The sequence below is a fragment of the Pongo abelii genome, chromosome 8, assembly GCF_028885655.2.
Source record: "Pongo abelii isolate AG06213 chromosome 8, NHGRI_mPonAbe1-v2.0_pri, whole genome shotgun sequence".
NCBI lineage: Eukaryota > Metazoa > Chordata > Mammalia > Primates > Hominidae > Pongo > Pongo abelii.
This window is the reverse complement of record NC_071993.2, coordinates 59,939,835-59,961,968: the sequence shown is the minus strand read 5'-3', so window position 1 is coordinate 59,961,968 and position 22,134 is coordinate 59,939,835. Positions and strand designations below refer to the sequence as shown.

The 22,134-nt window shown below is 49.3% G+C and overlaps 2 protein-coding genes across 3 annotated transcripts in view; one reads left to right on the top strand and one right to left on the bottom strand.

Moving 5' to 3' along the window:
* The window catches only part of LRIT1 (leucine rich repeat, Ig-like and transmembrane domains 1), a 32,542-nt gene that overhangs the window by 8,778 nt on the left and 1,630 nt on the right, over positions 1–22,134 (bottom strand). Inside the window, exon 2 of one of the 2 annotated variants that reach the window (XM_054522342.2) lies at positions 7,575–7,679. Coding sequence is in view for 1 of the 2 variants with exons in the window: in XM_002820744.6 (XP_002820790.4) it covers positions 1,047–1,168 (122 nt within the window). In the remaining variant the exon portion in view is untranslated. Of the gene's footprint in view, positions 1–1,046; positions 1,184–7,574; positions 7,680–22,134 lie in introns of those variants that run through there. The other variant, XM_002820744.6, reaches the window with a different exon arrangement.
* Positions 4,706–18,743, top strand: RGR (retinal G protein coupled receptor). The gene is made up of 7 exons (XM_002820742.5): positions 4,706–4,895; positions 7,320–7,476; positions 8,554–8,675; positions 12,472–12,625; positions 13,940–14,057; positions 17,449–17,562; positions 18,064–18,743. The coding sequence occupies exons 1-7, from the start codon at positions 4,817–4,819 to the stop codon at positions 18,193–18,195; spliced, it is 876 nt and encodes a 291-aa protein (XP_002820788.1). The 5' UTR covers positions 4,706–4,816; the 3' UTR covers positions 18,196–18,743.

The following is a 22,134-nucleotide window of genomic DNA, read 5'->3' as shown; positions in this document are numbered from 1 at the left end:
AGGATCCTTACCCTCCATGTGAGTTGATGCATTGGACACTTGGGCTACAATGGAGCTCATTCTGGTTCTCAGATCATTTGAGGTGTCTTTTCTTAGTGGTTCTTCTCCATTCTCTGTCTCCTCTCATCCCCCAATCAACTCGACATTCATTGCCAAGATTATTAAAAGGGTAGCTCCGATAACATTGTTCCCAGGATCAGAAACCATCAGTGGCTCAGAAACCATGCAGAGGTTGTTAATGGATAAGCTAAAGAAGTTGGAGAAAAGATGATTTAAAAGTTGCTGAAGAAAAGAAGAAAATGAGCAGCAGTGGAAGAGTAAGGGTCCACAAGCCACAGTGGCATGGAAATGTCCTATGGAAGGAGAGGAGGAGAGAATGGAGGTGCTCTGAGGGATCAGACAGAGGGTGGGGAAAGTCAAGGAAAAGGCTGGGGATGGAAGGAAGCATGCTTGTCATGGGATGGGCACTCCTGGCTTTTTGGAGCACTCATAAAAAGGGATTGAGGCTGAGGCTCCTGGGATCTGGCCAGCGAAGATGGAGAGGAGGAAGAGAATGAGAGGCAAGTGGTCCCATCATGGGTGGGGTTGTAGGAAATGCCTGGGATATGATTGAACATTGTAGAGAGGTCAGGCAAGAGAGTGCAAGTGGCCTGGTAAAGAAGGGGTTGGGGAAATATAGAAAAGAAGAGGGAATAGAAAAAATAAAGGAGAAGAAAAAGCAGTAAGGGAGGAGATTTCCTGGACCTTTAAGGAGGGCTCTTCACCAGGAGCCTGGTGGAGGACTTAGGAAGGACTTCCTAGAACTGACATACTTGTGCCTCACCCTCGGGCCCATGTGTATAGATACCTGGTACCTCTCGGACAGAGTCACCCCCTTGCTTGCTGGAAAACAATGCAGCACAGACCACCCCATAGGATCCCTGGTCCTCAAGGGCCAAGGGAGATGAAGATCTCACCCAGGGCCCCAGCTCTAACTCCTCCCAACCCAGCCTATCTGGCAAAGCAATGGAGGCTGGGCTGCCCATCCCACGCACCCGGTACCATACCTGGCCTTGCTGCCATCACCCATGATATGGAGGCTGCAGCTGCATTGAGAGGGGCAGAAGCCCTGGGCCTGGGGGGGCCACCCAAGGGCCAAGAGCCAGAGCATGCCTAATGCCACCCTCATGGCTCCTGGCTCCTCTCTGGCCAGGGCAGGGGCCTGTCCCTGGACCACTCCGTCCCACCAGCCCAGCAAGCCCAGCAAGCCCAGCAGCTGCCCACTTGCTCCAGTCCCTTACACCCCCTCCTGAGGCCATCGGATAAACACTGACAGGCTGGGGATTAAGGAGGGGAGTCCCAGCAGCAGCACTCAGCGGCTTATTGCTTTCTGAATCACTCAGTCCTGAGGGTGGGGGCGGGGGACCCCCTTCCATAGCAATAGCCACAGTCCCAGAGAGGCCAGGGCACAGCAAAGCAAGACAAGTAGGCAGCTTTCCAGAGGCAAGCAGCCATGGGACTGTCATCTGCAAAGCATCCCATCCCAACAAGGCCACGGACAACACAGACCCCACTGGAGTGCCAGGGAAGATGGAGAAAGAACCCCTGCCTCAGTAAGGGCCTCTGGAAATTCTTTCCTGTGACACTGTCTCATAGCAAAAAAGCAGTGAAATGAAGCAACTCTTCCTGATGGTGCTAAAGGCATTGGAAGGAGGCTAAGCTCTGGACCCAGGCTCCCTGGGGTCAAATCCCATCTGCTCCATTAATGGGCTGTGACCTTGTGTGAGTCACATTATCTCTTGGCCTCTGTGTCCTTATCTGACAAAGAGAAATAAAGTTACTCCATGCAGGGTGTTTGTGAAAATTAAGCTCAAAATTCCAAGGCCTTGGCATCCTGTGGGAACAGAAGCTCTCTCACAAGTTGTAAGTGCCCAATTTCACTGGTACTTATAAGACCCTGCTTACAGAAGAACTGGACAGATTCAGATATTTTGGGGAGACATCAGAGGTGTCTCTCATGAGCCCATAAACTGTCCCAGGCTGCCAGGCAAACAGCTGCCTGCTTTGAGTGCCCCATGGGTATGGACTCAACACACTGCTATTTCAGCTGAGCCCTTCTGGGCATTACTACAAATGCCAAAGGTGGAGATGTCTCCACATAAGGGACAAGGGCACCCCTCTCCTCAACGGACTGTACTCCAAGGAGGGCCCCAGAGAGGTAGCTCAGAGAGTTCTTAGAGAAGGCACTTTCAGGTTGTTTTGGAGACAGAACCCCAACCTCTAATAAGGGCCTTTGGAAATTCTCCATCCATAAAGCTTTGTTTTGCTTTATAGTGACAGGGTTGCTCTGTCACTCAGACTGGAGTGCAATGGTGTAATCATAGCTCACTGTAGCCCCGAACTCCTGAGCTCAAGCCATCCTCCTGCCTCAGCCTCGCAAGTAGCTGGAACTGCAGTCAACCACCACCATGTTTGGCTATTTTTAAAAAATTATTTTTTTGCAGAGTCAGGGTCTTGCCATGTTGCCCAGGATGGTCTCAGACTCCTGGCCTCAAAAGATCCTCCTGCCTCAGTCTCCCAAAGTGCTGGGATTACAGGCCTGAGCCACTGCACCCAGACTAATTTCAATTTTTACTTATTCTCTCCTAACCCTATCTCGCCCCACCATATCTACTCAAGATGCCAGTGGGGACTGACCAGGGATGATTCCCAGTAGTAGACACTCAGTCGACTCGTTCATTCATTCTTCACATTTGACCCTGAGGCGCTGTTCTCTGGTCCAGCATGCCCTACCTATGTTGTTTGGTTTTTCTAGAAGGTTCCCCAGTCCTTCATGCCTGTGACTCCAGGCAGGCCTAGACCAGTGGGGTATGACCTGCAAAGATATCTGGGGCCCCAGTGCACACATAAAATGCCTAGCTCAGTGCCAGGTCTGTTTCAACAATACTGGCTTCTCATTCTTTCCTTCCTTCAATGCAGCCGGTAGGATTTTCTCAGTGCTTCCCAGCTATACCTCCTTCTCCCCAAACCCAGCCGCCAGCTTGCCTGTTCCCACCACATCTCTGCTTCTTCCTCCTTGTGTCTTTTGCCCAAATGAACTTTACCCTTTAATCTTGGCCTTGCCCTGCTTTATCTTCTCTCATGAAGGCTTCTGTGATCTTGAAGGCATGAAAAAAGGACTGACATATGTATTAACCAACACCATAAGGTAGAAATTGAGAAAGAAGGCCAGGCGTGGTGGCTCATGCCTGTTATCCCAGCACTTTGGGAGGCCAAGGCCGGCGGATCACCTGAGGTCGAGAGTTAAAGACCAGTCTGAACAACATGGAGAAACTCTGTCTCTAATAAAAATACAAAATTAGCTGAGCATGGTGGCACATGCCTGTAATCCCAGCTACTTGGGAGGCTGAGGCAGGAGAATGGCTTGAACCGGGGAGGCGGAGGTTGCGGTGAGCCAAGATTGCACCATTGCACTCCAGCCTGGGCGACAGAGCGAGACTCCATCCCAAAAACAAACAAAAAAAAAAGAAATTGAGAAAGACCAGGGCATGTTCTGGAGGGCGCAAACATAAGCTCAGCCCTGCAGAGGGATTAGGCTTGGATGTAAGTGAGGACTCCTGAGAGGAAAGGCCTGGGAAGTGGGCGTTCCTGGAACAGAGTGGGTTGCTCTACCAGGTGAGTCAGAAGATGCCATTGAAAAGTGCCTGAGCCTGAGGAATAGGAGATCAGCTTTTGTTCCAGCTCCATACATAAATTACTGCATGGCCTCAGGCAGATTCTTAATTGCTTTTAGGCACAGTTTCTCATCTGAAATGGAAAGGATTATGGTATCTAATTCATGGAGTTGTTTGTAGGACTCATCAGAAGATCCCCTAGCACAGTGCCTGACCTCACTCAATATTAGCTATGTTGCTGATAGTGCTCTGGAGCTTGGTTTCTTTATCTGAAAATGAATTAAGTTGTCCTAAGATCAGTGTTTCCTGGTGTAAATTTTATCATGAGCCAGAGCATAACAGTGCATAAAGAGCCAGTGTACCAACAAGTCGTTTGTAGCAGCCAAAGCTCTTAGTGGGGCCGGCAAGGCTGGGCGGGTTCGGGGTCGGAGACTGACAAGATGGCAGCCCCTCTGTTCTAAGACAGTGTCCTAGGACATTTTTTATGCTCAAGTGCTCTATGGGAGACAGGAAATGAGGCCCGAGGTTTATATTCACGATATCTAACCAGGACTTATACAAAGGCCACAGACAAAAGACACTGACATTGCAGAAAAGTAAACGGAAGAGTCCAGTGGTCCCACTCCAAGGCATATAATTAGTTAGTGGCAGATTCAGAACCAGAACCCCATTTTCTGGTCCCAGTTGGGGTTCTTCCTCTGACAGCAGGCGACTTCCCAAGCCTCATCCTTTCCCCAGCGCTTTGGAGTATACTCATGTGAGCCTGAGGACACACACACACAGGCACCGGGCTTGTCGGGAACAGCTGCAGCTCAAATCCCTCCTCCTGCTCCCCTCCCTTGGTTATGCAACTCTTTTCCAATTAGGCTCTCAGCCACACACCATTTGGATTCCCCGACCTTAATCCTGTGCAATGGGGCTGAAATGAATGAGACAGGGCTCCATTCTGGCTTCACAAAGGCTGCATTGTCCAACTCGTGAATGGGTTCCTTCTGCTTGGGCCAAGAGGACCATTTGCAGCGGGGAGGCATCCAGAAACAGCCCAAGGTCCAGCATAATAACCTGCATGTGCCTCCATGCACATGGGATGGCCCTTTAAAAGGGAGGGCCTGGCTGTGGGAAGCCAGAGACAGCTGGGCCACTGGCAGTGAGGGAGAGTGAGGATGGCAGAGACCAGTGCCCTGCCCACCGGCTTCGGGGAGCTCGAGGTGCTGGCTGTGGGGATGGTGCTGCTGGTGGAAGGTGAGCCAGGCAGAACCTGGGGTGCAGCGGGGGCCCAGTGGGTTCTGAGGACCCAGGCCACCAGTATGGAGCTGGCAAGGAGAGGAGAGGTCCCCAAACCCAGCTGGGTGTCGGGTCCCCTTGGCTGCCTTCCCCTCTGTGCCTGGACTCGGGGGGTGTTCTGACAGTTGAACCTGTGAGGTGCAGCACACTGCTCGCTGGGAGCAGAGAGGAAGCCAGGCAAGGGTCAGGGAGGGAGGGACTTTGAGAGGGGACATCTGCTCAGGAGATGATCAAGAGCCAGGCTTTAGGACTTTTCATGTCCCCCCAGCTGGGAGAAAATTTAATCCACTCCTTGGAAATCCTGCTAAGAATCCCACATAAGATCAGTCCCCCAAAAGGCTCTGCGGACAGACAGCTCTGCCACCTGCTCTTGTGTGGCTGGAACCAAGTCCCTTCAGCTCTCTGCCCTCAATGCCTTGACATTCCAAATGGGTGATTGTAAAGATTGAGTGGGATTATGGGTATAAAGTGCTAGCCTAAATAGACTCTAGGGTATATAAGTTCATTCACTCCCATCCTCTCCAGCCCCACCACTGTTTTCACTGGGTCTACTCCTATGAGCCTAAGCACTTCCCCTCTGGAGGCAACCTGGGTCCGTGAGGTACCTACCTCAACCTAGAATCCCTAAGATGCTTGCTGAGGCCAGAGCTAGAGACAGTGTCAATCCTGAATCTGGGCCAGCCTAAGCTAAGTTGATGGAGAATGCAGCTTTGGTTCAAAGCAGACCCAGAAAAATCATCAGCACGTTTTCTCACCTAATGAGAACTGACAATGGAGAGGAAGTGACAGTCATTAGATTGGTCCTGAAGGCTCTGGACATGACTGTCTGGTGGCCCCAGCCCGTGTCTCCCTTTCCTGAGAACCCTACAATCTAGCATCCTTCCAGGTCCTCAAACATGCCATAAAATTTTACCACTTTATTTTTTGGAAGGGGTTTAAATTTACATTTTTATTTCATGTTTGATGATTACAAATGTCATTATATATACAATGCTTTGGTTTTTATTTTATTTTTAAAATATTTTTAAAATTTCAGTAGCTTTGGGGGTACAAGTGATTTTTGTTTACATAGATGAATTACATCGTCTCAAATTCTGGGATTTTAGTGCACCCGTCACCCGAGTAGTGTACATTGTACCTAATATGTAGGCTTTTTTAATCCCACCCCCTCTCCCACCCTTCCCCTTCTGACTCTCCAGAGTCCATTATATCCTCTGAATGCCTTTGCTTACTAACAGTTTAGCTCCCACTTGTAACTGAGAACAAACACTATTTGGTTTTCCATTCCTGAGTTACTTCACTTAGAATAATGGCCTCCAGCTCCATCCAACTTGCTGTAATAAGACATTATTTCATTCCTTTTTATGGCTGAGTATTATTCCATGATGTATATATACCACATTTTCTTTGTCCATTCATTGGTCAGTGGGCACTTACATTGATTTCGTATCTTTGCAATTGTGAATTGTGCCACAATAAACATAGATGTGCATGTGTGTTTTTGGCTGGATTAAATGGCAGATCTACTTTTAGTTATTTAAGGAATCTCTATACTGTTTTCCACAGAGGTTGTATTAATTTACATTTCCACCAGCAGTGTATAAGCATTCCCTTTTTACCACATCCATGTCATTGATCTATTGTTTTTTGACTTTTTAATGATGGTCATTCTTGTAGGAGTAAGGTGGTATCTCATTGTACCATAGCATGTCTTTGCACATGCTATTCCCTCCTGGAATGCTCTTCCATGCACTGTCCCGCAGGTAAGTGCTTCTCATAGTTTTGAAGGCAGGATTTTTTCCTGTTCCTCACTTTAGACAGGGGAAGCTGAGGTTCAGAGAGTTTAAGGAGCAGCAAGTGAGGCAACCAAGCCAGAATTCAAGGTCGGGTCTCTCTGCTGCCAGAGTACGCCCCGTTCATGTTCACTTCCATGCCTGGTGTCCTGGGCAGCTCCCAGTTCTAACATTGACTCTTCTCCTTGGAGCCTCTCTGACTTTGCTCTACAGTCCTTGGAGAAGGCATTTTGAAATCCAAAAGGCCTGAATTCAAGTTCCAGCTCCACCGCTTACTAGCTGTGTACTTACGGCAAGTTAGCTAGTGTCTCTGAGCCTCAGTTTCCAGCTATAAATGGAGAAGAGAGTATCCAAGTAAAGATTGAATGAGATGACTCATATAAAGTGCTTATCCTGGTGTCTGGTGTGTGCTAAGTGCCTGGCAGGTGTCAGTGACTATGATTGTTATACCATGAAGCATGCTACCCTATATTGACTGTGTTCCTTGTCTGTCCGGGAGGTTGCTGATGCTCCATCCACCCCACGCACCCTGTTCTGACCCCAGCTGGGCCTCAGCAGCCCCAATGCCAGCCCCCACCCTTCCTTTCAGCTCTCTCCGGTCTCAGCCTCAATACCCTGACCATCTTCTCTTTCTGCAAGACCCCGGAGCTGCGGACTCCCTGCCACCTGCTGGTGCTGAGCTTGGCTCTTGCGGACAGTGGGATCAGCCTGAATGCCCTCGTTGCAGCCACATCCAGCCTTCTCCGGTACCAGCCCCCTCCCCAGTCCACAGGCTCTGGAGTCCTGCCTGGGGCCTGACCTCTGGGCCCTGGGCAGTCAGGCCAAGGGCATTTTTACTACTTACAGAAAATTGGCCAAGGGCAGAGGGTGGGCAGGCTAAAATGGGCTGAATTCCAGATTGATTCTGAAGAACGACAGCTGATTTCTGGAAGACAGGGATTGCTGAAACCTGATGAAAGAGATGGTAGGCTGTAGAGATCAATGGTGTGGGTTCTGGAACCAAGCAACCTGGGTTTGCATTCTGGCTTCAGCATTTCTAGTTCTGGGCTTCTTCCATAAATCGGATATTATTTCCTAACTCATATAGGTGGTTGGAAGTATTTACTTCTATTATGTGTAAATAACTTAAAATAATGCTTGATACCTAGGACTCTACATAAGTGTTTGTGAACGCAAACAGGGTTTTGGCTAGTGTCTAATACCTCCTTATACACAAACCAGGGTCTTCCATCACAGCTTCAGAAGGTGTTTATAAAATTGTTTTCTGAAGCAGACTGGACATTCGCATTCTGGTTTTGGACACTGCAGACGGAGGCTGGAGCCCCCCTGGATGTGCATGCTCAGTGCTGACCAGCCTGGGGAGTCTGCATCAGTGAGGATTCTTCCTCCCACAGAGAATTGAAGTTTCCACCTTTGCTTGCCCTTTTAGGCTGGGGAGGCCTGGGATCTCCCCTCTGACTTTGCCTTCATCTTCTGTGTGACCTTGGCTTCAGTATCTTTGCCTCTTTGAATGTCAGTTTCCCCACCTATCAAATACAGGCATGAGCTCTCCTGTGACAGAGGGATCTGATCACGCAGAGAGAGCCTATGGCCCAACTGTGGTGCTGTCAAAGTCACCCAGCCTGGAGAGTGTGCATTGGGCTCCACCCCTTCAGCCCAGTTACTTGAGCTCTAACGCTTCATAGGAAAGACACCGATATTAAGCCCCTCTTCGGAGAAGCAGGGCAGCATTCAGGAACACACACTCCAACCTGCACTTGGCAGGTGTGGGAGGTGGAAAGGGTCGGAGGAGAGAGGTCACTGGTGCCCAGTGTCTCCCACAGGCGCTGGCCCTACGGCTCGGACGGCTGCCAGGCTCACGGTTTCCAGGGCTTTGTGACAGCGTTGGCCAGCATCTGCAGCAGTGCAGCCATCGCGTGGGGGCGCTATCACCACTACTGCACCCGTATGTATCTGGGCTCCTCGAGTGGAGGGACACCGATGGAGTGTGGAGAGGATAAGAGGCAGGGAGGGGCAGTCAGAACTAGCTACTGCTCCATGTTTCCCAGTACAGGGAAGTGTGGGTAGGTATGAGTGTGCATGCATAGGCACTCATTTCAGGAAAGGAGGGAGGGTGGGAGAGTGTGCAGGAGAGCTGTTGGGCCTCTCTTGCCATTGCTGCAACCTTGGGCAAGTCAGAGATCCTCTCTGAACCTGAGTCTCCTCCTCTGCGAAATGATTTTTTTTCTTTTTGAGACGTAATCGCTCTATTGCCCAGGCTGGAGTGCAGTGGTACGATCTCGGCTCACTGCAACCTCGGCCTCCTGGTTTCAAGCGATTCTTTTGCCTCAGCCTCCTGAGTAGCTGGGACTACAGGCACGTGCCACCACGCCTGGCTAATTTTTGTATTTTTAGTAGAGATGGGGTTTCACCATATTGGCCACGCTGGTCTCGAACTCCTGACCTCGTGATCTACCCACCTCTTCCTCCCAAAGTGCTGGGATTACAGGCGTGAGCCACCGCACCCGGCTGAGATGATTTTAATAACCAATCTCAGTTTTATTCTGAAAATCAAATGAGATCAGGGATACAGAAAATGCCCTTGCAGACAGGCACTACTGAGGCGCAGAGAGGCTGTGTGTATGTGTGTGTAGCTGGGCATGTGCCCTGGCACCCCACACTTCCATGAGGCTTCATGAAAACTGTCCAGCTCTAGATTTCCCAAGCTGCACTGTCAAATACCATCTTCATAATTGACCATATCAGTGTACGAACTGCTCCATTTTTCCTTGACTTTTTTTTCTTAAAAGTGACTCATTTTTTAAAATGTAAACACGTGCTACAAGCTCATTCTAAACAACATCTGGGAAATCACAGGTTTAATGTTCTTACAATTTTAATACAATTAAAATAAAAACCTGTTCACCAGAGACCATCTAGAACCCTGTTTACCACCGGGGTACATAAACATGTTTCGGGGAGCTGTGGCTCAGCTAACCCTCCTAGCAAACCTTCAGTTCACAGCCTCGGAAGCGGAGGCACAGAGAAGTTAAGCAGCTTGCCTCGCTACTAAGGGCAGAGCCAGCACTGGGCATTACCTGGTACCTCCAAGTCCTGAGCTATGAATTTGCCCAGCACAGAGGCTGCTGTGAGGTCTATGGCCAGCACAGCCTCAAACCATGGCATGACCTCTTTGGAATCCACAGAACTTCCCTTGCCATAGTCACATGTACAGCCCCCTTCCCTGCAAAGTCACTGCCCCTCATGGGTCTCTCCTGTCATATGCCTCTCTCCAGGCCAAAATGCTGCCATCGGTCTCATCATTTTGAGTGGCGATAGGTTAGCCCTCCTGTCCACCTGGCCTCGGAGCGCTTCTCCCACTACTTATATCCCAGCCCCCGCCCCTAATGCTCCCTTGGACCATCTTACATACACACACACACACACACACACACACACACACACACACCACCTTCTCAGACAGCAACAGGCTTCTCTGCCTCAATATAGGACAGTTAATCCCTGTGCCAGAGGCCTTAGATCAAAGCCTCTTCTATACTGAGAGCATGGCAGAGCAGTGTGAAGGCAGGCAAAGGGGAATGAGGAGGTCTGAATTCATCTACTCCATCCCTGGGTGGTTGTAGGCATGCCACCTTGGCCGTTTCTAAAGCTGAAAGTCTGAGGCAGCACAAGGGTCCAGGTAGGTATTAATTATTGTGCTCACAGAGAATTGCTTGAACCTGGAAGGCAAAGGTTGCAGTGAGCCGAGATGGCACCACTGCACTCCAGCCTGGGCAACAGAATGAGACTCCGCCTGAATAAAAAAAAAAAGAAGAAGAAGAGGAAGAAAAGAAAAGGCCAGGCACGGTGGCTCATGCCTGTAATCCCAACACTTTGGGAGGCTGAGGTGGGCAGATCACTTGCGGTCAGGAGTTCAAGACCAGCCTGGCCAACATGGTGAAACCCCATCTCTACTAAAAATACAAAAATTAGCTGGGCATGGTGGCATGAGCTTGTAATCCCAGCTACTTGAGAGGCTGAGGAAGGAGAATCGCTTGAACCTGGGAGGCAGAAGTTGCAGTGAGCCGAGATCACGCCACTGCACTCCAGCCTGAGTGACACAGCAAGACTCTGTCTCAAAATTTTTTTAAAAAAAAGATAGGAAGAACTGACATCTTAACTATATTGAGTCTTCCTATCCATGCACATAATTATCATGCCCACAGTTGGGATGGGAGGTGTCTTAGTCTGCCCAGGCTCCTATAATAGAATGACATTGACTGGGTGGCTTGAAAAATGGAAATTTATTTCTCAGTTATTCAGGCTGGGAAGTCCAAATGCAAGGTGTCAGCATGGTCAGGTTCAGTGAGGGCTTGCTTCTTGGTTTATAGATGTTCACCTTCTTGCCATGTCCTCACATAAAAAGAGAGAGATTGTCACTCTTGTGTTCCTTCTTTCATTTTTTTGAAACAGAGTCTCACTCTGTTGCCCAGGCTAGAATGTAGTGGCACCATCTCAGTACACTGCAGCCTCTGCCTTCTGGGTTCAAGCAATTCTCTACCTCAGCCTCCTGAGTAGCTGGGACTACTGGCACATGCAGCACGTCCAGCTAATTGTGTCCCTTCTTATAAGGGCAGTAATCACATTATGGGGGCTCCAACCTTACGGCCTAGTTATCTCCCAAAGGCCCCACCTCCAAATGTCATCACATTGGGGATTAGGGCTTCAACATATAAATTTGAGGGGACACAAAGATTCAGTTCATATCAGAAGGTCACATCCAAGCAAATTCCATCTGGAGCCGTATCAGTAGAAGCAAAGTGTCAGATGAGGGAGGTTGTAGACATGCTCTTCTCTCCCAATCAAAACCCATCTGGAGAATTGCCCTCTGCCCTGGTATCTTATATACAAAGGAGTATGACAAATAAACAGTAGACAGAGGAGGGCACCTGGGAAGTGCATCCTGAAGCCAGATCCAGGAGGAACCACTGGATGGGAAGGACCCAATGACACTGCAGCAGAGAGGGGGGCTTCAGGGAAGGGACTAGAGGAGGTCAAATCAGCATGGCTGGTTCACATCAAAAGATGCTGCTGGTACCCAACCTCTGCCATTGGCACTGAGATTGAGCCCCAACCCCCGAGTCAAGCATTCTCAGAGGGTGTCCTGGAAACAGGGGCAGTGGCCTGATTCTGGGCAAGTGCTGAGGATGGTGGTAAGTCCAGACTTCTGCCTCCATCCCCTATGACCCTCACCTGAACCCCTGCCTATGCTTCTTCCTGAACTTTGTCTCTGAAAACATATCTGTCTCTTTGCCACTCCCTCCTTGTCTCTGTCCTCTGAAGAAGATGGTATAGTGTGTCTATTTGGAGATCTTCACCATCCATTGTCTATTTCATTCTTCATAACAAACCTCTGAGGCAAGGATTATCATTCCCATTGTGGGCGAGAATACTGGGGCTCAGAGAAGCTCTTCACTTTCCTGAGGCCCTAAGTTATTAAGCATCAGAGCTGGGGTTCTCATTTTGGTGAGTTGCTTAGTTAACCCCTCTCTCAGCCTCAATTTTTTAGACTGTGACACAGGGATAAGAAAACCTCCTTCTGGCAGGATGTAGTGGCTCAATCCTGTAATCCCAGCACTTTGGGAGACTGAGGCGGGTGGATCAGTCGAAGGGACACTCTTCAGATCGGGAAGTCCATTCTTTCTCACTCTATCAGGCCATCTCCTCCTTACAACCTCCTCTTCTTCCTCTGTCCTGTGCAGGCAGCCAGCTGGCCTGGAACTCAGCCATCTCTCTGGTGCTCTTCGTGTGGCTGTCTTCTGCATTCTGGGCAGCCCTGCCCCTCCTGGGTTGGGGCCACTATGACTATGAGCCACTTGGGACATGCTGCACCTTGGACTACTCCAAGGGGGACAGGTGAGGCGAGAGGAGCAGCTTCGAGGCTCCTACCCATGGGAATCTTGGCTTTGAACTGCTATGACAAGGGTGCCCCAGCTGAAAATCCAAATGGGGAAATGTCAACGTTTGCCAGACAATCTCATCTCCTTAGTCATGATACCCACCTGCAGGTGGACAGTGGGACTGGAAAAAGCCTGCTCCGAAAACTGGCCAGGTGATGGGAATGCTGTGAAAATTGGGACCCAGAGTTGAACCCAAAAAGAGACATCATACAGGGAGCCATTGGCTTGTGCCAGTGATAACAGTCACCAAGCCGCACCACCTCTTTGCCATCTTCAGCACAGTTGGCCATCATGGCTCTGACCTCATCAGTTTCTAGAGGGAGCCATGCCCTTGTACAACAGATTCAAAGAACATTAAGGTCCTTGCATTGGGAAGGAATGCCCTGAGCGTACGCTATGAGGCAATCCCGGGAGAAATAGGACTGAATGCATAAGGGTCCCCACCCTCATGGGGCTCGTGTTCTGGTACTGCCCCATCAGGAGGCTCTAGGGAGACAAGGGCTTAGGGGGATCCTTTAGGAACTGCCTTGAGGCATGGTCACATGGGCTCCAGCCCCTCTTGCTTCCACCAGAGCCAAGTTGCATTCATCTGCTTTACCCATGGTGTTTAATCATGAGGCATCTGCCCTGGATGACAGGCTTTCCAGGTGATACATTCTTGAGAACGCCAGGCCCGGTCCAAGTGTCCCTCCATGGCACTCCCCAGCCAGGGTCCAGTCCTTCCAGCTGCCCTTCCCTGGTGGACAGCTCCAAGGTGACATAGTCTTCCCTTCAGAAAATGGGAATCTGTCTCCCTGGGACTCCCACTATTCCCTTCACCTCCCCATGACCACTACCTGGGAACCCAGGTTCTTCTGTGGTCTCTTCAGCCATTTCTTCGGTGACACAGTATCCAATCTTCTTGTTATCTAGTCTCCTTTTAAAACCTTTGGGCCTAGAATGCTCCTTGAATGTACCTTCCTCTTGGTCCACTGACATCCCCACCATTGGGTGAACATGTTTCCCAAACTAAAATTTCCCATTCTTCATGCTTGGGGGACAAACAGGAAAGCAGGGCTGAGCACTTGAACAAGAAAGAGGCCTCTTCCTCCTCGTAGCTCCCTGGCTCCTAAAGGGAGTTCACTTGGGACCCGGGAGCAACCACACTGAGTGATTGTCTGAATGGGGCATTTCCCCACATCCGATCATCTAGAGCAGAGCTGGTGGGTCCTTGAGGGCAGCTGGCCATCCCTGAGAGCTAACCCCAATCCTCCACCCACTCTCCATGTAGAAACTTCACCAGCTTCCTCTTCACCATGTCCTTCTTCAACTTCGCCATGCCCCTCTTCATCACGATCACGTCCTACAGTCTCATGGAGCAGAAACTGGGGAAGAGTGGCCATCTCCAGGTAAGGACCCCCTCCCGGAGTGTTATCTGATGGTGCAGCGCAGCTCCAGGCTCTTGGTGTCCCGAACGAAGAATTGGATGTGACACAAACAAATAGCAAAGCAAATAGTCATTGCTTTTGCAGCAAAAGCTTATTCAGCACAGTATTACACTCTCAGAGAGGGGAGGGTGGACCGATCTCTGCGAAGTGAGATCAGCACCAATTTGGTGTATTGTGGGTTCTTTATATGTTTATTTTTCTTCTCTTCCCAAGGCTGCCTAATCTCTAGCCAGCATCTGCCTTTTGATTGATAGGTGGGTTGCTTAGTTACTTTGGCCCTTGTGTGCTTGCCTGTCACCTCCATCCCATAATCTTAAGTACATGCATGATATGCAGTTCATATGCATCAGCTTTAATAAGCTTATTATCATACGGGGTCATTTTAAGGATAATTTTTCTCTCTAATGCACATGCCCATCTCTGAGGAGCTGCCCCTGACAGGTTTGGTCCAGATCTAGTTGGCCATGGGAGCTTCTTACTCACTTTTTAATCTTATTTGTGTTTTGGTTGCTCAACTTCTGTTTCTTATCTTGCTTCTTGCTCACCGCCTCTTCACCTTGCTTCTGCTTCTACTCATTCCGCCCTTTAACCTCCAATTCCCTCTGCTATTCTCCTGCCTCAAGAGCAGCAGAAATTTCTTGGTTCCTCTCAGGGACACCAGGGAATATGAACAATGTGACAGACAGCAACCAGGGGTTTTCTGTGTTTTCAATGATCAAGAGAAAATCCAGCTTGTGCACAGCATAGGATGTTAGAACTGGAAACCACCCTCCCTTTGCTCAGATCGCCAAGGCCTGGGGAGCAAGGATCAGGACTGCTCAGACTCACCCAGACCTCGTAACTCTGGGGACCAGGGCTCCCTACTGGACACATCCGTGCTGTTCCACTTAACTCTTGCCAAGGATCTGAGGTTTGGCACAAAGTTACAGGCTTTTTAAATGCTACTTTTAAACTGCTTTGAGATGTTTAATTTAATCACAGTCACAGGGTGGTGCCCAAAAGATAAAAATCAAACCTATAGGCACATTTGTCCAAGAAATACAATACTTCAAAATAAGCCGTCCTGGCCATTTTTTAGTTTCTGCATTACTATTCCCTTGCCACTGTTTTATTTTAACTTGGTCACCTGGATGACCTCTAGCAAAGGAGTCGTAACAAGCAACAAAGATTAGAACAAATTCAGATCTTAATATTATCTCATCTTTGCAACCACTCTATGAGGAAAGAGGTTTTCTTTTTTTTTTCTTTTTTTTTTTGAGACAGAGTTTCACTCTTGTTGCCCAGGCTGGAGCGCAATGGCTCGATCTCGGCTCACCGCAACCTCCGCCTCCCGGGTTCAAGCGATTCTCCTGACTCAGCTTCCCGAGTACCTGGGATTATAGGCATGCACCACCACACCAAGCTAATTTTGTATTTTTGGTAGAGACGGGGTTTCTCCATGTTGGTCAGGCTGGTTTCGAACTCCTGATGTCAGGTGATCCGCCCGACTCCGCCTCCTAAATTGTTGGGATTATAGGCGTGAGCCGCCATGCCCAGCCTTTTTTTTTCTTTCTTTCTTTTTTTTTTGAGACAAAAAAAAAAGATTGCAATGGCAATCGCGACTCACTGCAACCTCCGACTCCCGGGTTCAAGCGATTCTCCTGCCTCAGCGTCCCTAGTAGCTGGGATTATAGGCACCTGCCACCACGCCTGGCTGATTTTTGTATCTTTTGTATCTGTTGGCCAGGCTGGTCTTGAACTCCTGACCTCAGGTGATCCACCCACCTCAGCCTCCCAAAGTGCTGGGATTACAGGTTTGAGCCATCGCGCCGGCCAGAAGGAGGTTTTCTTTTCCCTGTGTCGCGGACTAAAAAATTGAGGCTGAGATGGGGGTTAAACTAAGCAACTCACCAAAAACCACACACCTGGATTCAAACCTAGGTCTGGGACTCCAGCACCCATGTGGTCAATCACAGTGCATGAAAGAAACTTTTTTTTAAGTCACTTCATCTGCCACGTTATTTATTTATTGTAAATTGGAAAAGGACTGTGCAAATCTATTTTAGCTAGAGCCCCGATGCTCCCTCGAGGTCAGAAGGAAAGAAAGGGCTTTGCTGGGACCAGAATCCAGTCCCGGGGCTCCCAGCTGGCCGTTGGCATAGGCGCCGCCTCTAGGCTGTCCTCCGCGATGCCGGTCCCAAGCCCTGTCTGGAGGCGCAAAGTTCACATTTATTGGAAGCTCAGGCAGCCGGGAGACAAGGCTGCCACCGTGATCTCCTCATTTTTCTGGGTTGACTTTAAACCATTGTTTCTGGTGGGCATCGCCAAGGTCACAACGCAGGGGTCCAGGGACCTCATCCCAAACTGAGCGGCTTCCCGAGACCGCGCAGCCTCCCAAGGGGATTCCACGTCTTAAGGCCTGGGCTCCCGGGAGGGCCGCGTAGTGCTGAGCTCCGTTGTTTGTGTGGTTTTTTTCCCCCAAATAAGGGACAATTAAAAGGAAAAAAAAGTCTCTTGGTCAACATATTTTAATAATCCAAGATGGAAGAAAATATGTTCTCTTCCAGCTTAATCACCCTCTTTGTTAAAGAAAGTCAGGTCAGGGAGAAAACAGGCAAGAACTTTAGCGTCAGAATTTGCACGTCCGCGTGTCTGTGCGGGGCTGGAACCTGGCAGCTCCCGCTGAAATTAAAGCGCGAGTCTTGCGCCCCCTCATGGCCCCAGGCGTCACCCCAGCATCTCCCGGGCTCCGGACAAGCCCCTTCCCCGCTGATTGTATTTCACATTGAGAGCCCAGACAGGGTGGTCTCTCCAGGTGGCTGTAGCTGTGGATGACGAGTTGGCTCTAGGACTGAGGCCTGAGGGCAGCTCAACCTGGGGCCCCTTAAGCACGCAGTCACAGAGCCCAGGATTCCTCTTAAAGAGCACAGACCGGGGCCAGGCACAGTGGCTCATGCCTGTAATCCCAGCACGTTGGGAGGCCGAGGCAGGAGGATCCCTTGAGCCCAGGAGTTCGACACCAGCCTAGGAAACATAGTGAGACCCCTTCTGTATTTGACAAACAAAGAGTACAGACCCAGGAGGAAGCTCATTATCCACCCAGTCTCGGCCTCCAGCCACGTCAGGTATTGTCAGGCCATTTTACAAACACAGCAGCTGAGGTCAGGCAAGTTTAAATAAAAGGCTTAAGGTCACACAGTCTTAAACAACAGAGAGGCCCATCTGGTCCCAAGTTCCCCTGCAGACTCAGACCCCTCCTGAAGCCTGGTCCATGCTGCCCAGCCCTGCTGAGTGCTGACCTGGTCTTCTTGGCCACATAGGGCTGTGGGCCACCTGGAGCAAGCTGACATCTCCTGTGACAATTTCTCCGCAGGTAAACACCACTCTGCCAGCAAGGACGCTGCTGCTCGGCTGGGGCCCCTATGCCGTCCTGTATCTATACGCAGTCATCGCAGACGTGACTTCCATCTCCCCCAAACTGCAGATGGTACAGATACTTCTAGTACCTAAAACTAGACCCCTCTCCATCTTTGTTCTCTGTCTCACCTCATCTCACTTTCTGGATTTATGGCCTCTGTGTCAGTCTCTTCCTCTGTTTGTTTCTTCCTTTGGATACTCACAATGCATAGAGCATTAGTTTGCCCCCCTAATCCCTCACCTCGTCCTTGAGTCATACCAGGCTGCTGCTTGACATTGCCCAAACCTCATGTGAGATGACAGGGACAGCCAGCCAGATGGTGCAGATAAAGACTCTGTGACTAGGGGTTGAGATTAGTCCCCAGGCTGGGAGCAGGTGGGTCTGGACAAGAGTATGGCTCCATGGACTCCGTGAGCCATGCATCTCCACCAACTAGTCAGGGAAGGCCCCAAGACTGCAGAACTAAATGATTGGCAGTTGTAGGTGGAGGGTGACTGGGGTCGCCAGGTGGGACCAGAGAGAGGATCAGTGGCTTTGAAGCTTCTTTTCTGGACTTTTCTGCCACAACAGGTGCCTGCTCTCATTGCCAAAATGGTGCCCACGATCAATGCCATCAACTATGCCCTGGGCAATGAGATGGTCTGCAGGGGAATCTGGCAGTGCCTCTCACCGCAGAAGAGCGAGAAGGACCGAACCAAGTAAGCCTGCCACCCTGGACTGAGCCCCAGGCCAGGAGGCTGTTCCAGGAGTCCTGCCCAGCAGCCTCAGCGGCCAAGCCCAGATACTCACCCACCTTCCCCAGTGGCCCCGTGGAGCCTGGCCCTAGACTGGACACAAGGATTCAGAAAGACACCAGGCTGCACAGAAAGAGCCATATGGACCTGAGTGTCGGTTATAGCCCTCTACACTCAAGGCTGAGAGGCCTCAGGAAAGTCACTCCTTTTTAAAAATAATAATAAATGTAAGGGGGTACAGTGCAGTTTTGTTACATGGATAGACTGCCTAGTGGTGAAGTCTGGGCTTTTAGTGTAACCGTCACCCTAATAATATACATTGTACCCATTAAGTTATTTCTCATCCCTCACCCCCTCCCACCTTGTCACCCTTTTGAGTCTCCAATGTCTATTATTCCACACTCCATGTCCAGGTGTACACATTATTTAGCTCCCACTTACAAGTGAGAACACGTGGTATTTGACTTTCTGTTTTTGAGTTATTTCACTTAAAATAATGACCTCCAGTTTCATCCATGTTGCTGCAAAAGATATGATCTCATTCTTTTTTATGGCAGTGTAGTATTCCATTCCATATATATATATATATATATATATATATATATATATAACGTTTTGTTTATCCAATCATCTGTTGATAGATTGATTCCATATCTTTGCTACTGTAAACAGAGCTGTGATAAGCATAGAAGTGCAGGTTTCTTTTTGATATACTGATTTCTTTTCCTTTGGGTAGATACCAGTAGTAGGACTGCTGGATCAAATGGTAGCTCTATTTTTAAGACAGTATGGAGAAATCACCATACTGTTTTCCACAGGGGTTGTACTAATTTACAGTCCCACCAACAGTGTATAGGTGTTCCCTTTTCTCTGCATCCCTACCAATATCTGTTATTTTTTGACTTTTTAATGATAGCCATTCTCACTTGTGTGGGATAAGATCTCATTGTGGTTTTAGTTTCCATTTCTCTGATGACTTTTGATATTCAGCATTTTTTCATATGCTTCTTAGCCACCTGTATGTATTCTTTTTGAAAAAATGTCTATTCATGTCTTTTGCCGACTTTTTAATGGCATTATTTGGATTTTTTTGTGTGTGTTGTTTGAGTTTCTTATATATTCTGGATAATAGTCCCCTATTGGATACATAGTTTGCAAATATTTTCTCCTGTTCTGCAGGTTGTTCATTCTGTTGATGGTTTATTTTGCTGTGCAGAAACTTTTTTAGTTTAATTAAGTCCCATTTGTCTATTTTTGGTTTTGTTGCTTGTGCTTTTGAGGTTTCTGTCATGAATTCTTTGCTTAGACCAATGCCCAGAAGAGTTTTTCCTAGATTTTCTTCTAAGATTTTTATAGTGTCAGTTCTTACACTTAAGTCTTTAATCCATCTTGAGTTGATTTTTTTTTTTTTTAAGACGGAGTCCTGCTCTGTCGCCCAGGCTGAAGTACAGTAGCGCCATCATAGCTCACTGCAACCTTTGCCTCCCAGGTTCAACCAGTTCTCATGCCTCAACCTCCTGAGTAGCTGGGATTACAGGCATGCGCCACTATGTCTGGCTAATTTTTTGGGTTTTTAGTAGAGACAGGGTTTCACCATGTTGAACAGGCTGTTCTCAAATTCCTGATCTCGGGTGATCCACCCACCTCGGCCTCCCAAAGTGCTGGGATTACAGGCATGAGCCACTGTGTCTATCCTTGAGTTGATTTTTATATATAGTAAGAGATATGGGTCCAGTTTCATTCTTCTGCATATGGCAATTTAATTTTCCCAGCACCATTTATTGAAAAGGGTGTCCTGACATCACTCCTTCTAAATCTTCTAACCCTTAACATAAGGATGTTAATATGGACATCACAGGGTTGTTGTGAGGCTTGAAGATAACATGTACTCACTAAGCACATAGGAAATACTCATTAAAACAGAGCTGTTCGTTAAGTCTTGGCCATGCCCTGCAGGGACTCAGTCTTACATAGAAAGGGGTAAAAGCCCCGGGGTTTGCTTATGGGAGCTCAAGCCAGGCTGCCAGCATTCAAACACTGCGTATTAAATCATGATCTGCTGCCTGTCACTTCCTCTGCCTGTGCATCGTTTCCCAAGTTGGGAGGTGAGATGATGGAAGTGGCAACTTGACTGCACAGAAAGGACCAGAACATTCCCTGGCATGGTAAGTGCTCATGGAGTATCAGCCACCAGTACATGCCAGTCAAAGACAGCCTCTGGTAATACGGGGCTTGGCCTGCACATTGCTTTAAAATGTTTTGAGGTTCGTTGCCAACATTTAAAAATCAGGACAATTTATTTAAATCCAGATGTCAGAAGATGAGGCTTTACCAGGCTGCCTTCCTACATGGTTACAGTTTGTAGAGCTCAGGGCAGCTCAGCCCTTTGCCCAGGACACATGCCCTTCTGTCAACCACAGTGCCTGTGTCCCCTGTGGATCCTGTGGGCCTCTGGGTTTGTGACAAGAGCCATCCCGGGTCCCCAAGAGAAGGAGACAAGGCCAAACACGTCAGTGTCCTCATCCGTGCTCAGAGGAGAGGCAGGGAGGAAGGTGGTTTGGTCAGGCTGCTTTCAGGGATGGCTTAAGCTTAAGCCCTGCATCCCCAAGGCTTCCTGCAGGAGGCAAAGGAGGGCTTGGGAATGGCCACCCTGGCCTGGGTTGGCAGGAGATGGGAAGGGCTGAAGCAGCACCTGGTGAGGAATGACCACAGTCTCGCCTGAAGCTACTCACTTCAGAAGCCCCATGTCGGCCCACACCCCCCAATTCCCACTCATGGAGTGGGCTTGGGGAGACTCATCACCTTCGGGCCCTCCTGTCCATGTTCCCAAGCACTTTTAGGATCTTTGTCCCCTGTGACACTGCATGCAGGGCTTCTCCTCTGCACTCCTTCCCACTGGCCCCACAACCTCCCCTGCACCCCTGCCTTCTTTTAAGCAGCTCAACTGCCTCTGGGGGAAGAGGACAAAGGAAGTGGCTGAATCCTGTCTGAAGTCCACCTCCCTGTGGGCCCTTGGCACAGTCCCTGAGCTGGGATAGGAATCAAAATCCGCCCATCCCTGGCACTTGGCCTGGTAGAAGTTAGACCACAGCTCTCAAAGGCCTAAATCCTTCTCAGGCTCACTTTGCTTTGTCCAACCCCTAGGGTGATGGATTCACTGTCCTCAAGCTCTCTGCTGATTTTCTACAATGAATATGTACCACTTTTGCAATCACAAAAACATGTAAAGAAAAATATTACTTCTACCTCCTTCAAGTGTTTTATCCCTGGCTGTAGTTGTATGTTCCCTGCAAAGCCTGTGGGCCTCCGGGTTTGTGACACTAATGTAGGAGTCCCCATCCCTGAATGTATATCTGTATATCTGGTGAGACCCGGGGCCCTGCAGGGAAATGGAGATGGTGGGCAAGGTGACTGAGGAAGTCTGATGATGAAGGCGCAGCTGACCCAGGACCGTGGAGGCGGGAGAAAGCAAGCTCCGTCCCACAGAGCGGAGAGGAGGAATAGATAAACCCCATCAGTCTGAGTTTGCTGAACGTCATTCCCCACCAGTCTTCCTCTCCTGCCTCCCTGCTAGGCTCCTCTGGAGCAACTGCTCACCCTTTCCTGGGCACCCCTAGGTCTTTTTTCTCCATTCACTTGTGTCCCCTTAATGCCACCCCCTGCAGACACAATGAATTTTAGGGGGACACACCAACAGGGTCCCCCCACCCGTGTTAGTCATCACTAGCACCACAGTGCTCTCTCCAAGTTCCGTGCAGCCCTGGAGAACTGGGGCCACATTGTGGAAAGGGGAACAAGAGCAAGATGAGAAGACCGAGTCTGGAGAAGTCAGGAAGGAAGAAAGAAGGGTGAAAATAGCAGAGACTGTGCTAGAGCCTCATCTGCAGAGCTCGAGGGCTCAGGGCAT

Excerpts from the sequence above, each read along its gene's own strand:
- RGR (XM_002820742.5), top strand. The coding sequence starts at position 4,817 with ATGGCAGAGACCAGTGCCCTGCCCACCGGCTTCGGGGAGCTCGAGGTG. Across the intron at positions 4,896-7,319 it reads GATGGTGCTGCTGGTGGAAG|CTCTCTCCGGTCTCAGCCTC; the intron begins GTGAGCCAGGCA and ends CCTTCCTTTCAG. Across the intron at positions 17,563-18,063 it reads TCTCCCCCAAACTGCAGATG|GTGCCTGCTCTCATTGCCAA; the intron begins GTACAGATACTT and ends CTGCCACAACAG.